A 15,539-nucleotide genomic window follows, 5' to 3' on the forward strand; every position below is an offset into this window, starting at 1 on the left:
GTCACGAGACATCATCTATATGCATTGACGTGTATTTAGTTTCTATCATACTTGAAGATACTATGGTGCATACCAGTAGAGCTAATATTTCTATATGTGTCATCGAATGATCGCGTATACAGCTAGCGACAAACTTGAAGATATCAAAATTACATTTTAATGTCTTGCTACAATTATGAACACTCTTCAAAATCACCCAGTTGAGTGACATTAACATTAGGAAAATTGTTCCAACTGTCTGTCCAATATTGAAACACATGTAAATAAAAAAGCTCTCTATGACGGAATCTATACTTTGGATGACGTCAATGTTCCTACGGAGAATTTACAAAAGAGTTTGTATTAGTATATAACTGCACTCGGAAAATATATCCAACAGTTCGCCTCTCCCTCGACAAAACCTCATTAGCATAAATAGTTTGCTTGTCATCTGAGCTGCGCAGTGCTATCTCCTTCCACCGTACCATTCCCATATGAAGTACGCCTGCACTGCGCACATTCCGCGCATGCTTCGCATACCTTCGATATACGTACGTCGCTCTCACCGCGCTTTCCTCTCCTTCTTTTGGAAGTAGCTTTGGTAGCGTTCAGTGGGCATACCCTTCAGCTTGTGAGTGGACCTTCGTTGCTTCACTGTCTCCTACAGAAATTATTACCTCACTTTTAAACTTTGTCGGACAAAAGGACTTAAATAAAAACCCATTCAAGATGAGTAAACAAAAGAAGGTGAGCCATTTTATGATTTCCTTTTCTTTGGTTTCTTTTTCTATTAATCCCAGTAGCATAAGATATTTCTGTCCTTAATTTATTAAAATTTATAATTTGTTTGATCTTTACGTATAAAGCCTGTCAATGCTGCTATCCAGCTGTTTAACTTTGAAACACATTATAAATACATCACGTGACCATTTTACATAATTTACCGTTGACGATCATAATTTCTCTTCAACAAACTGATTCTCTATTTCTATTCCTCTCTTTGAAATATTACCCAAAATTGTTTTCAACAATTCATATTTCTTGTACAATTCATATCACTAAAGCGATATTGTTGACTTTGTTATTTGTTTGCCTTTTTCAATATTTGGTGAAGTTTACAAATGATGTTTTATGTGTTACTGAATAAATGGTGTTTTTATGGCCTTTCAAAGCAAAAACAGGTAAAGAGTTACGGTGTAAGTAATAAGTCTTATATTAACTTGTTTATTAACAATACCTTCTATTGCCGATTAATGATATCATTGCAACCATTCTGGTTCTAGCTTTAAGTATAACACAATTTAAATGGAACTAATCAAATTTATTTCGAGAAGGCTTTCCTTTGATCACGTGATCTTTTGTATTGTTAGATCATTCTGTTAACAATTTAGACTTTTTTTTTCTGCTGCTGAATTGGAGTTTGATCTCAAAGAAATGACGTCATATCCTCCTAGGTTAAGACTACCGTCCATATAAGGGGACAAAAGCTTTCACTTTCAAAGGTCAACATTTTCAAATTTCAAAACGACTGAACTATTAAGACTAATTCTTACTGCATTTAATTCAGCAAAGTGATTTCCTATTAAAGTGTCGCCATGAATATGGATTGGATTTTAGTTTTAATCATTCCCCCTTTTCTCCAACTTCACCTTAAGTCTGTGTTAAATTTCTTAAACTAAACTTTTGTATTTACATGTTCAGTTATTTGGCTGCAATTACCGTCACAAATCGTCACGACGAACCTCGGGAATGTAAATTTTTATGTTGCTTTAAGTTGTTTCTTCGAACATCAATACTTGACCGAGGACTATATATCAGTCTACTACAATACCTAGCTGCATAGGACGATAGCCTAAGTTGCATTTAAGATAACAGGCAACAGTTGGCTTTGCCATCGAGTGATTTTGGTCAATTACTTGGCGCCTGATTCCCCTCCCTCTCCCTTTTGCGCGAAGAAATATCTTATGGTAACATATTACTATACTATACTATACTACTGTACTATAAGTTGAATAATATAACGGTTTGATATATCTAGTGAACTATACGTACGAATGCATACTGCTTGAAAGTCGGAAATTATCATAGTGTGTGGGTGTACATCCACCCCCCCCCCCGCCCCTTCCCCTTCCCTCTTTTTCAACCCCACAAAAACAAAGACAAAAGTAGTCATTTAGAACCGACCGTGCTTGTAGACTTAATGACCTAATTTATGTATGTATGCCTCAGAATACACCATGTCATGCCTTCTTTACAGCAAGGGGCGCATCTAGACCCCCCCCCATACACGGGAATCGGTTTCGAGGCTGCCACTCCCCTTTTCCATGATCACCAGTATTTGACGCAGTGCATTACATTATGTCAATGACTCATGTAAATGTTTCTGTATTTACCCCTAAGATTAAATATGCTATAATGCCGATAGTTTCTGAAGGTATACAGTAAAAGACACTCCAACTGCCCAAATTGTTCTCGCCCATGTATCGAAGGGGGTGGGGGGGGGGCGATTAATTTATACACTTAAATATCCCAGTTACTAAAGTGCCTTGAGACTGGCAGTCAAAAGTGGCTAATTTGTTTTTATTATTATTAGTGGTCGATCATAATTTTGGGAGATTACTGATATTATCTTTATGATTTCATTTAACGGATGCTGTACTCTCTGTTGCATCCCCTCTTTTATATCCATTGGTTTACTTATACCAAATCCTTCCAAAATTCTGCTAGAAACTTCTTTCACAAAGAGACTTCTCAGACTCAGGAGTGGTAACTGGCGGTTGTACTATTTGTGTTGCTGTTTTTTTTCTTTACCCTTCTTGTACAATTCGAATTTTTGGTTTACAGTTTTCTAACAGATTATTTTTATAGGCAATATCATCGATATTACTCTGATTTCGATGGATAATATAAAGGTAGCTTTAACAACATTCGTAAATTAAAACTCTTAAAGAAATTTCTGAAATATTTCATTTCCAGCTCATAACTTGCACAACTCTCAAGACTTGTTAGTCATTCGCTTGGTGATGTTATTGATCCCACTGTTGCCAGATACCTCATTATCAACATTTTGAAATTCTATTTTACAACAGAACATTTTATTGACTCTCAGCTATGGATGAAGAAAATCTACAACAAAATTCAAGTTTTTCAATCTGTTAGCTTATTCCTCGGAATAATTATATTGACTGATGGTTTCTTGTTTTTTTTTCCCTTTCTCAACTAACAGTCAGGAGCACCCCGTGAATTAGCTCCCGAGGAGATAGAAGGTATGTAGTAATTAAATAAAATAATATCTCATACTTGGCTTGATCTCGCAGATATTCTGGAAGGGAAAGAAATACTCTACAAGTGTGAATATTGCATGTTGTTGCTAGGCAACGCAATTGTAATCAATTTTACATATATATATGGCAGAATCACTAATATGCACACGCAATATTTTCAACTAGTTATTTCCAGTTAGTGCAGGGTATACTTGCAATAAATTATTACATACTTCCGCTGTTCTATTATTAGCCATAAATCACCCCTCACTCTTGAATTCTTTTGTGGGGCACCAATCATGTAGCTTTCCGTTCCGTCCCATGTTCGCTTCAATCAATTTCCTGGTGGCCAACTTGTCGCTCACCCGACGACGGATAAACTAACTTAATAATAGCCTATATTTACATCTAATTTACCTCCGAATAGCTGTTTAACGACACTTAAGGGATATTTGTTCGACAACAATTTTGGCACATAATGTAAGTGTGATATTTGTGGTATCCCTAGTTCTTATAAACCTACTGGTAGTTGTCAATCAGATAGAAGCAGTCTGAACTATAGTACCCTATAACAGGCATTACAATCTGTTACTTTAAATCATCATTTTGCTTCAATCGTTTTGAACACATTTACGGCAATTCTACAATAGATCCAAGGTCATTACAGGGAAGTCTAAGCTAAAACTCAAATCTCCTCGGGACTTCATCACTGCAATGTGATTATGACAAAGGCAAAAATCAGCATCTTTAAGGAATAGTTCAAAGGTTAACTTATGTTTCGCATTTAAACAGATACTTTATTTTTGCCGATAGAAGGAACCATATCGGTTCAGCTAGCAATATGACTTGTCAATCCATGAAAACAAAACAAGAAGCTATTGAACAATTGTACATTTATCTTGTAAACTATTTAACCCTCAAGTTTCGGTACTAAATATAAACGTTACCTTGAAGATACTTCTAGGTCAGCGAAACCTTATGACGTCATCAGAATTAGATTTTGTAATTAGCTGTATAGGCCTATACATGAAATGACACAGATACATGAAACATGAAACATGGCACAAAATGAAAGCTAATTAAATAGCTTTAATTCATCATCTACAGAATACGCGATACGCGTTCTGTCTTCTTTAATTATCATATAGGGTAATGTGATTGCATATTTCACCTTTAACCTTTCAATTAGTAACGTATGAAAACCAGCAATCGTTAACCGCAGCAAAACCAAAGTATGCCTGACACGTTCGGTTAGCTTGGCCGCGGATGATCCCACGGATACGCCATAGCCAAATTAGTAGAAGGGAGACAGTTATGCGACGGCTGACCTGTAAAATGTTATGACTTTGATAAACGGATTAGAGGTATAGGGTGATTTCTAGATTGGTTACTTCCTACGTAACATGTAACAGAAGGGACGGGAGCAGGAGAAATTCCATCTTCATAATAAAATATAGTTATCGGAACTTATCGTTAACTTAGTGTTAAACAAATAGAAAGCGGTTTATAACAATGGCATGAATACGTTAATTAGTTATATGACTAATATTTTTTTTAAATAGGAGGAGAGGTATTGGTCAGTAACTTTACAGAAATGCAGCATATGTCCCTGAAGGGGTGGGTGAGGTAGGGTGTGCTAGGGTTGGGAGGGTGGGTGGGTGTGCCGGTGGGTGTTGGGGTGGGTAGGGTGGGTGTTGGGGTGGGTGGGGTAGGGTGGGGTAGGGTGGGTGGTTTAGGAAGAGAAGGGGGAATGGAGAGTGGAGGAATTCATGCATAATTCGTGATACTGGAAATCAGTTACAGGAATCTTAAAAAGTACACATACCATTATTTCCTTTCTTGAATCTATGTGAACAGTTGTTAAAGTCGATGTTCAGTTAAAGTTCGTTTTTATTTGTAGCCCTACAGAGAATTAGTAATTTTTTCCCAAATAGTTGAAAGAAATCGAATATGGTCGGCGTATAAGCTGCCGTTTTCTTAATTTTTTTTTAATTTAAAATTCGATAAATACAAATTTACATTTAATTGATCATTCTCCATGTCTGTAAATCACAAGCGTTACTTCCTATGTGAAGGTATATTTATTTTAAGAAATCGTTGGAATTTGATGATGCTGGAATGTGGGCCCCAATATAGTTGTTTTAGAAGCTGATATTATCCGAAAGATTTCATAACTATACTTATAGGCCTTTATGTAACCTTTCTATACACTGTGAAGTTTTATGTTTAATGGAACACGCATACCGCACCCCCCCCCTCCCCCTCCCCACCACGGGCTGCAGTACATGCTCTGTATAGAGGTAATAAGTGCAGCAACTTTGTTGCGTACACATTTTCGAATCTCGCATCAAGTGTGACTTAGAACATGTCAATGCGCATGAAATATATTACCCTGAATGATATTGTGTAACAAACCCATTTTATATCAATCGAATCAGACAAGGTTCCGTGTAAACGGACGACATTTAAAGTACCGTGCGTTTATACAAGACCACAGTGGTCTCGAATGACATGGACAATCCTCTAGGCTATACAGGTATTGACACTGTTCATATTCTTGTGTGTTTTTTTTCCATCCAGAATACAGAGAGAATTTCCTTCTCTTTGACACCAAGGGTGACAACAAGGTCCAGGGAAATATCATTGGTAACATTATCAGGGCCCTGGGATTCAACCCAACAGAGGCTCTGGTAAAGAGTGTAGCAGGAGAGAAACTAGATGAGTGTAAGTACATATATCGGGACGTCATCGGGATGAACACAAGGCATTCGATGACGTCACTGAGATCTCCCGCCCTCACCCTCGCCCACCCCCTCCCCCGTCCCCAATCGGGTCATTGGCAGAAGGTTAGGCCAATCATGGCAGTAATTTAACCCGTTTGAGGTCTTGATTTTCCTTCAATACAATATTAAAATGAGAATACATCTTAATGTGTTCCATAATTCCCCGGCACCTAATTGATCGCAGTACCCAGGACTATAGCCCATTCCCTGATTACTGACCCCACCCTTCCCCCACCCCTCCCCTTCTACGTCAGAGCTGCCCATTTTTCGAATAATTTATGACGGCTTACATTGTTATTGTGCATTGCTTCCTATATTGTGAGAAATGCTGCGCGTCATATATGTGTTTGCGAAATTAACTCCCTACACGATCTATTGTAAGTATATTCATGGTTTGTTCCATGCTGAACTATATGGAATTTACTGTATCGTAGTGAAATCATATATAGCATTATTAATATTATTATGAATTTAAGTTAAACTTTTCTTACTTTCCCGTTTGTCAATTCTATACGGCCTTTTAGCTCATTCATGTTATCTGTCTTGAATCTCCTCAGTTGTCAGGGTCTCGTGGGAGGAGTTCTTCCCGATGCTTGAAACCTGTAGGATAGCCAAGAGAGAAGGCAAGGAAGGAACAGAGGATGATTTCTTTGAATGTTTCAAAGTTTTCGATAAAGAGGATAACGGTCAAGTAAATGCTGGTGAAATGACCCACGTACTCTGTACGCTAGGTAAGAACAAAACAATACGGAGAAATGCATTGTTAGGACATATATACTGCATAGTAAGTAAGCATAATATATAGTATATATATATATATATATATATATATATATATATATATATATATATATATATATATATATATATATATATATATATATATATATATATCACATAGAATGGTGGTCAATATTCACAAAGAGTGCTCTATGCCAAGGCAGAGCTAAAGATATACTAATTCTACTAAAGAAACCATTAATTGATTGGCGGGAGGAGCCTAAAGTTCAAGCAGCAGTGAGATATGTGACTTTTTTTTTTTAGTGTAAAGGCAAATAACACAGCTAACTCAGCAATTTCCTTATCTTCTGCAGGTGCAAACCATATCATAAATTCTAGTATTTTAATGTTTTTCAAGAAAATGGCACTTGCTAACTACATTTTTACAACGAAAGGGTACTCTTTTTTTTTAATTACGTATGTTTTTTAATTTTCCAACAACGAGGAACTTATTATATTTACGGGAGACCTAAAACTGTAAGGCCAAATCACTTACTATCGAAACGAATTCGAGCATTTTCTGTATATATCTTTTTTCGACATTACAGCTAAATTATTACTTATATTTTTGACGTCATTGCCAATACTATTTCTGTGTAAATTTGACATCATAACAGCCCATCCCTTCACGGTGAGAGGCGATTCGAAAATTGCAGTACCCTGGACAGGCGCGTAGCGAGGAATTTGCCAAGGGAGGGGCGAACCTGTAGGCAATTTATCAGAGCCGTAGATTCGGCATTGGAAACTATCTAAACGTAGCGCCATCATAAGTTGGCGGGAAGCGTACATGAAAATTTTGGCCGTAAATGCTACCCAGATCGCTGTAAATGGCACTTCCCAGGCCTTGCAGGTTGCATCTAAGCATTTTCAATTTGAAATTACTAGCGATATCATAGAAAAGTACCAAAAAAGTATGCTCAAGGAAGGGGGCAGTTGCACCCTTCGCCCCCTGGCTACGCGCCTGGCCCTGGAATACATCTAAGCTAAAGGGATATATATATTAATTAAAATAGTTTACTTGCACAGGTTTATGGGGCAAAAAAAAATGAATATGACGAAATCTTGTTTTTGTATTTTACAGCTGAAAGACTGCGAGAGGATGAGCTTGAACCCCTCATATCTAAACACATAGATCCCCATGGAAACCTGAAGTATGAAGGTAAGATCAAAACTAATATTTCACTATTTTTTCAAAATTTAAAAAATATATTACATTTTTGTAACAATACAAAGGGTTATCAAACCATATATTCTTGTTCATTTTGGGTACTATTTATTAAACGGTAAACAAACTAAATTTTCACAGAGATGGATATCCTTAAAACCTTAACATTATTGCAAGGATTTTAATTTTGTCGATTAATGAAGTGTGGATCTAAGAAAAAGGTAATGTGTTTTAAATGAAAGGTAAACATACATTACACCACGTATTATTAAAGCATAGGACCATGAGAGTTAATTTTATCGAAAGCTAGATTTAATGATTTTAAATCAACAAAACAGGTTACAAGAAACATTAATAATATCGTCAATAGTTGAATAAAGTTTTTCCTCAGATTACGAACTATTTGAACAACGCTGTCTGTTATAATGATATATATATGACCAAAAGGTAAAACAAAAAGTCATTGACCTCAAACGATGACGAAAACTCAATCCCTTCTTTATTTTCACCCCAAGTTTTTGTCTATAATTTCCTTACCTTTCTTAAGCTTTTCTTTTCCCGGCTTCATAACCTGCACACACCCTTTAATTCTTGAAAGGCTATAAGATGCAAATGTAATGGTTTTCGAAAATATTGGCTTTTATGATTTATCGGTAAATTGAATAACAATAGTCCAAATTATCTAGATTTCGTGAAGATATGCGAAAGTGAAGTGTTTTGTTAAATTTCGATGTTGCTTTATCGATCGAAAATGACTTTTGATTTGTTAATGGAACTGATCAATAGTAGGAATAAAAGCTTTAAATTTATTATCTAATAGAAACGTGTATTACAATTGCAATATTTGAATCCTTCCAAATACCAATGCTTTTAACCTTCTCCACACCTACCTCCTAATACCTCTTTCCTTTAAAAAATGGAAGAAATTGTTGTGTACCTACCCTTGCATGCTGGGCATCGGGGTATAAAAAACTCCCAGCATGAATTTGAAGAGAGACAATTTGTTGTGATAAAATCAAATTTAAGGTTGGAGACTGGGGAGAGGGATGGGTGAGGACGGGACGGGACGGGGAATAGGTGGGGGGGGGGGTGCGATGCGGGTAACTCATGTAAGATGATTATTGAACTGACAGTATCAGATTCAGTGTTTTGAACATTGAAATTTTGTGAAGTGATAGAAACAATTTTGAATATTGGCGTTTCGAACTTTATAATATACGTAGTTGCTTTCTGAGGACTAATTTGTATTCGAGATAATGACAAGGTCTAAACTGTTTTACACAATATGACTGAGACTTTGGAAAATTTGCTTTTGACTCTATTCTGGTAATCGGGGGCAAAGGGGGGAAAAGGGGTGGAAAAATGGTTTAAAAAAAATTGTCAATCTAGATAGTCAGGTTGTTTTCTCTGTTGTTTGTCGAAGAAAGATAAAACTTACCTTGCAAATAGTTTGAACTATAAGCGTAAATTTTCCTATTACTAATTTATCTTTTTACAACTTATTGTTTTCACATATTGTAAGTACCTCTCTACTATGTCAGTTCCTTACTAATTTACTCCTTACCAATTTATTTTGTTATCTATTTGATTTAATATGGTGTCACTTATTACATACAGTAGACCGCCCATATGACTTAATTTTTATTTATTGATTTCAATTAACATCAGTGGCCTAGTTGTGAGGTGAGGAAGCACAATGACATCTTGGGGTCATAGGTCGATGATAAAAATTTAGCGGAATATTCCGGTATTTGAAATCGCTTATCTAAATAACTGGTATTTTATTGCTGAATCTATAGTTCAAAACATTTTATTCGCAATAACATTTCTACCAAAAATATAAAAAATAAAATAAAACTTTTGAAAGAAGTGTTCTTAAGTGATGAGTTTCACCAATGAAAACAGGATAGATTCCATCATTTTAAGGACAAGGTATTCAGAAGGGGTTTCAACTAAGTCCTAGTATTATCAGACACCGCAAAATACCTTTTACTACTGTGACCAAATTGTAGCTGAATTATATCAGAACTGGTGAATAAAATGGATGTTTTCAATTGAATCCCGTCAGGCTCACGTGTCTATAGGTCACTGATAGATTCTTTACCATAATTTTAATATTTCTGATCCTATGTGAAGTGATATTAATGCAAACCTTGCATGACATATTTTGTTTAGTTTTTATCCTTAAGCTTTTTTCCTTGCTTTTCTCTGGCATGGCATAAATGATTTCTTCCAACCTACCTCTTTCCTTCGTGTTTTCTCCCTCTTTGGTTAGACTTTATCAAACATATCACAACAGATCCATTGGACATGGAATAGATGGCGGCAGGCAGGTTTAGCGGCGACACTCTCCAGGATACTATCTTGCAGTGCCCACTCCAGACTGCGTCTCCGAGTACTGTCATGTATTGTTCGTCTACTGTGGACAAACGTCTGAGTAGTACAGTTTTATACAATCTTAGGGATACAACATTAACACGGGTCTCCCGTATCATATTAAGATCATATTGGTATCGTAAACACATTGCCGAATCAAATAACTATTGTGGAAGGATTTCTTTTAGAAACTTTTGAATTATGAAAAAATCTGAGAAGTACATTACACTTCACACCTGTAATAAGATCTGTCTTTTTCTATTATTGATGACGTCATCTTTTTAAACTGCTTTTATTTTTTATGAATATTTAGATATTCACGTAGCTGTGGCGAAGAATTAATTTATACTTTTGCATGAGCTCATGATATGACATGTACCCGAAAGGCAATCTATAGTATTCTTCAAACAAAAAATACGAATAATCAGTGCAGCAAAACCATCAATCAGCTGTTGAATGTAACTTTGGTGTAAGGAGGACCAATTTTGGTGATCCTAGGGGCTCTTGAACCTGATACACTTATAAGCATACATATGTATGGACATTAATTCGAGATTTCATTTTGAATATGTACCTTCCGTTGAATATTCATATTTTGCTCTGAAAACTACGCATCCGATTGGACATATCATGCGTGAACATTTACATGAACTGTGGTGCAAATCCTTATCGTCATACATGTTATCTCTTTATTTTGAGTGACTGTTGGATACTGTTTACAACAAAATTAAGGAAAAGGAGAAAACTGAAAAACGTTTCATTTAGCTTTCAGTTGCATTATTTTACTAAAACGTTATGGAAAGCAATACTACGTTATGTTATTCTTCATACAACAAATACTTGTTTAAAGTGTATTATAGTAAACTGAGAGAAAAAGTTTACCTTTTGATGTGAGCGTGTTTGTGTGATTGTGTGTGTGAGTGTGTGAAAATAGAAGAAGAATATTGAAACAAATATCATCGTCACTATGGCAACCGAAAACAAAGTCGAGACCGCAATAATACAGTTGGTTGACTTGGAAAATTGGTTACTTCTTAGATATGTCCTACGTATTGTTACAGTGAAGTAAAATTTACACGAAACTTTCTGATGAAATTATCTTTAGTTTTTTCCTTTGTCTTGAACCTGAGTTTTCTCATGGATGTCCTTTCATCCGCTTTTCTAAATAATACATTTTGGTTAGGTTTGTGAACTAAAACATTCACATAACATTGTAAGGAGGGGAGGGGGGGGGGGAGTGCGTAGGGTTAATTACGCAATACTGTGGTTGTGTAGTCATGGTTACATGGTTATCATAAGCAAACGCAATGCTATCGTTATATGATAATTACATGTGCGTACAGGTAAAAACCTTGATTACCTGGAACTTCTTTTTTTTTTTGGATTCCGGATTAATGGTTATCTGACTATTCATTCTTTTACAAATAGTAATTTATTTAGATTTAATTAACATAAATTTGATTAAAACTCGTGTACAACGATCTAGCTAAACATAATATGTCAAACAACAGAATAATTACTAAAGCAGTTAACAGGTCTGTATTAACTTTATGAAACACGTTGTGTAATGGTGCAATCATATTAAAGCTAGATGCAACGTCGCATAATAAACTAGATTATTTGATTACTATTAATTTTTTAAGGGGGGTGGGGGGGGGTTGTATCCAGATAACTTTCGCCCCCTATGTGACGGTCTTATATGTGAAGGTGTATCACATAGTGTATGCGGTTACATAGCTGGACATGGCTTGTAAAACAAAGGCCTAGATAAAATCAATTCGTAGCACAGACAAGAACATATCCTACAATCTTTTCAACCTGGAACTAAGAGAAATTCAATAAATTATGTCTTATACATGATTTGTATACAATAAAAAAAATGGAGGGATTGCTCCTCCTTACCATGCCAATCTCGAATCCTTCAAAATTCCTTTAGAAGTATGCTTTGCTATAAGGTCCTTATTTAGAATAAACTTTGGGACACAAATTAGTCCATCCGTGAACGTTTTGAATACCGGTATACACGTTTAAGTGAGATTACAAAAATAAAAATATGCCAATTGAATATCCATCATCCCCCTTGCAGCGTATACGGATGATAATTCTAGCAATGACGTAATCGGAATTTCCCTATGTGAAAAGTAAAATGGTTTGGCATTGGCCATAATTGAAGGACGGGACACACCAAACCATCATCATCGCACTATATAATATATGTGACAGATCAACATACCTGCAAAAAATGCTTCCAAAAACATCCATGTTTCAAGGTTTCAGGATTGTATATATAAGTAATATCAGAGGCATACTGTCACGTAACTGGCTAATCCTTTGTCTATATATTAATTACATACACACATATCATTATCACATATATAGGTTAACCATGTAGGTCAAGTGTGCTTCTCTTTCAATTCCAAAAATAAATACAGAATGTTAATTAAATACGTAAGTAACGCTTCTATATTTTATTCCCAAAAAATAATAAATAAAATAGGAAACTCTTTCTTACGAAGAACCATGTTAAGTTACTATCTTTCAAAATACCCTCTGGCAACAAAACATAATCCAGTAGTTGTTCTTAATTGACTGTAGCACAATAGGCAAGAAGTTTTTAAGCAAGCCTTTATCTAAAATACAACTTTTTAAGACGGTATTTTAATTTCGCTAAATACCTACACATGCAACACTTAATGAAAGATTCGGAAACTGACCCATGCACTTTAAAGGTACTGCTACCTTTATAATTGAATGTGGTGAGCAGTTTGGCTGATATGGATATCTGGTTTATATTTGCTAAGTTTGACTGATAACATGACAGAGGGAAGGCGGGGAGGGGAAGGAGGGAGGGGCTAGAGGACAAAATAACTGTTTCATAGGGGCTCACAACCTCCCGTCATCATGCAATTTCTGGTTACGGCAATGTAAGACGTTGGACGTAAATTTTCAAGTGTTAAATCAATTGTGACGACATCGCCACGATTTCACCAACCACGAAGGAGAGAGCAAAGGGGACTCCAGACTGAGAGGAATATCGGAGGCAGAGTTGGCTTTGGAATTGAGTTTTAGTTTGGTCCATGACCATTTTTTGAATAAGCTGTTTATGGTACGGTTTGTAATCCTCATTATTTGTGTAAGATTTGTTTCACTTTTTGGTTCGTTAGATGTAAAACTTATAGAAAAGGTAGGTTTATGATATATCATTACTTATGAATAATTCATGAAACATTATTGCACTAATTAATTTCATTTTAAAAATTTGAAAAGAACAAAGAAATTTGACGTCAGGACCTCATTGTCTCGAATCTCGTTATACTTCTTTGCTATTTTTAATGTTTTTAAATGATTATTCCCCTAGTCAGTTTTCCATTGTTCTTCTACGTGTTTATATTTGTTGATTATGTAGTGTCAACGATGTGACTCTGCAAACAATTCTAAAACGAAAATGAAAAGAAGAATAAAAATGAAATGTTCGCGTATCTATAGCACTATAACGAACGAAATTATTTTACGATGGTTCAAAGTATTTTAGATCCTTCCATGCGCTTTTTATTTACTACGTAATTCAGTGGACACGAGGCTTTGAAAATAATCCAAATGTTTTTTATTTTTTATAGTTACAAAATTCCAATGTTTCGTTCGTCAGTTTGCCCCACCCTCACCCCCACCCCAAAGGTCTTCATCGTGGTGAAGCTGCATTTTGCGTTGAGTTGTAACTTAATTGTAAGTTTCACTAAGCCACGTTTTACATTTCAGTTGATACCATTCAATTAAACTAACAGAGCGTTGCGGATGTTATCACGTGATTACTTCTAACCAACGAGTTATAACACATTTAGTCGAATGCAGATACTTTTGTGTCCCACAAATTGACTCTAATATTTTTCTTTTTTTCGTGTTGGAATATTTTTGACATTTTATGCCTAATTTGATCATTCCTGTCTTGATTTTGTGGTAGAAAATACATTAAATTGATTGTGTCTTCATGTATCATTATCTTACATTCGAGGGCAAAGAATGGTATGACACGCTTGCGGCAAACTAGTCAATGCAAAATGTAGCTTTACGAAACATTTTTGAAAAATTGTAACGTTTTTTTCTTTCTGTTTCTCTCTCTTTTTTTAACAGAATTCATTGAGCACATGATGTCCGACCCTCTCGAAAACATCTAAATCACCTTTTCTCCTATTAAGAAGAACACTGAAAAAACACTATTTAGGCAGCAACATCTCTAAGAAAGACAAAAACGTGGACCGTTTATCCAACTTAAGACAACTACGGATGTTTCCAAAAACCCTTTGTCTTATTGAATGCTATTACGTACATTCTTCTGTGGCGAAGTTTTAACTTTTAACGTTATCAAACGTCGTGCAAGAACGGAGGGATAAATTTCTTGGATATCAGGACAGACATTTTGGAGAAATATATTTTGTACGTTTTCATCATGATGTCAATTTTGTGTGTGTTTGATTATTATTAGGTAGAAAAGAAAATACGGTAGACTTGAAGTGCCACAAACAACCACTTTGGGCGAAAGTCCAATTTGGTAGTCGGATGGAAAAACTCAACATGTGATTTGATGAATTCCTTGTTACTCTTTTGTTTATTAATGTAATTATATGGGGTATGTTTACCAGACATTGCCACAACTCCCTGTCATTCAAAATATGTATTATTTGAAAAGAATTCAGAATACTTTGATCTGGAAGCTTATCCAATGTGATCAATCTCTTCCCATCTTGTAATGAATTTGCTAAATATGTTAGGCAGTCTTGTCATGTATGTTGAGTTCCATAGCTGAAATACATGTTTGATTTCGTTGCATTTAAACTGAATTACATAATACAATCTCTGTTTGATCACAGTCACTGCATTATTAGCATATTACAGTTGTATACCGCCACCACTACTCTCTCCGTGTAAATGGTAGACTTGTCCACAAGCTCATATTCCCTTCAGTGTGTATAACTGCTCTTTTCCCTTAAGTTTATATTACTCTAAAATACCAGTTGCTCTTATCTTCCCCCTTACTGTGTGATGTGGTGATAACACTGGAAGCTAGGCTTTCAGTTTATGTATTTATAATCAGAAATGAAAGAAAATGAAAGAAAAAAACCAAAACAAATGTGGACATTTTGATATTTCTTTGATTTCTTGTTTTTATTTTACCTTCTGTCAATGGATACGTAGAAA

The 15,539-nt window shown here is 35.5% G+C and overlaps 1 protein-coding gene across 2 annotated transcripts; it reads left to right on the top strand.

The window, feature by feature from the left end:
- The first annotated feature begins 563 nt into the window (after positions 1 to 563).
- On the top strand, positions 564 to 15,471 carry LOC139966387 (myosin light chain 3, skeletal muscle isoform-like). 2 transcript variants are annotated; one of them, XM_071969328.1, is made up of 6 exons: positions 564 to 726; positions 3,206 to 3,245; positions 5,823 to 5,966; positions 6,583 to 6,756; positions 7,887 to 7,964; positions 14,475 to 15,471. In XM_071969328.1, the coding sequence occupies exons 1-6, from the start codon at positions 709 to 711 to the stop codon at positions 14,516 to 14,518; spliced, it is 498 nt and encodes a 165-aa protein (XP_071825429.1). In that variant the 5' UTR covers positions 564 to 708; the 3' UTR covers positions 14,519 to 15,471. The 2 variants fall into 2 exon arrangements, with proteins under 2 accessions (XP_071825429.1, XP_071825430.1); XM_071969329.1 differs by lacking the exon at positions 14,475 to 15,471 and adding an exon at positions 10,246 to 11,063.
- Positions 15,472 to 15,539: the final 68 nt, after the last annotated feature.

Source organism: Apostichopus japonicus, chromosome 4 (assembly GCF_037975245.1).
Source record: "Apostichopus japonicus isolate 1M-3 chromosome 4, ASM3797524v1, whole genome shotgun sequence".
Lineage (NCBI taxonomy): Eukaryota > Metazoa > Echinodermata > Holothuroidea > Aspidochirotida > Stichopodidae > Apostichopus > Apostichopus japonicus.

Excerpts from the sequence above, each read along its gene's own strand:
- LOC139966387 (XM_071969328.1), top strand. Across the intron at positions 5,967-6,582 it reads AGGAGAGAAACTAGATGAGT|TTGTCAGGGTCTCGTGGGAG; the intron begins GTAAGTACATAT and ends GAATCTCCTCAG. Across the intron at positions 7,965-14,474 it reads TGGAAACCTGAAGTATGAAG|AATTCATTGAGCACATGATG; the intron begins GTAAGATCAAAA and ends TTTTTTTAACAG.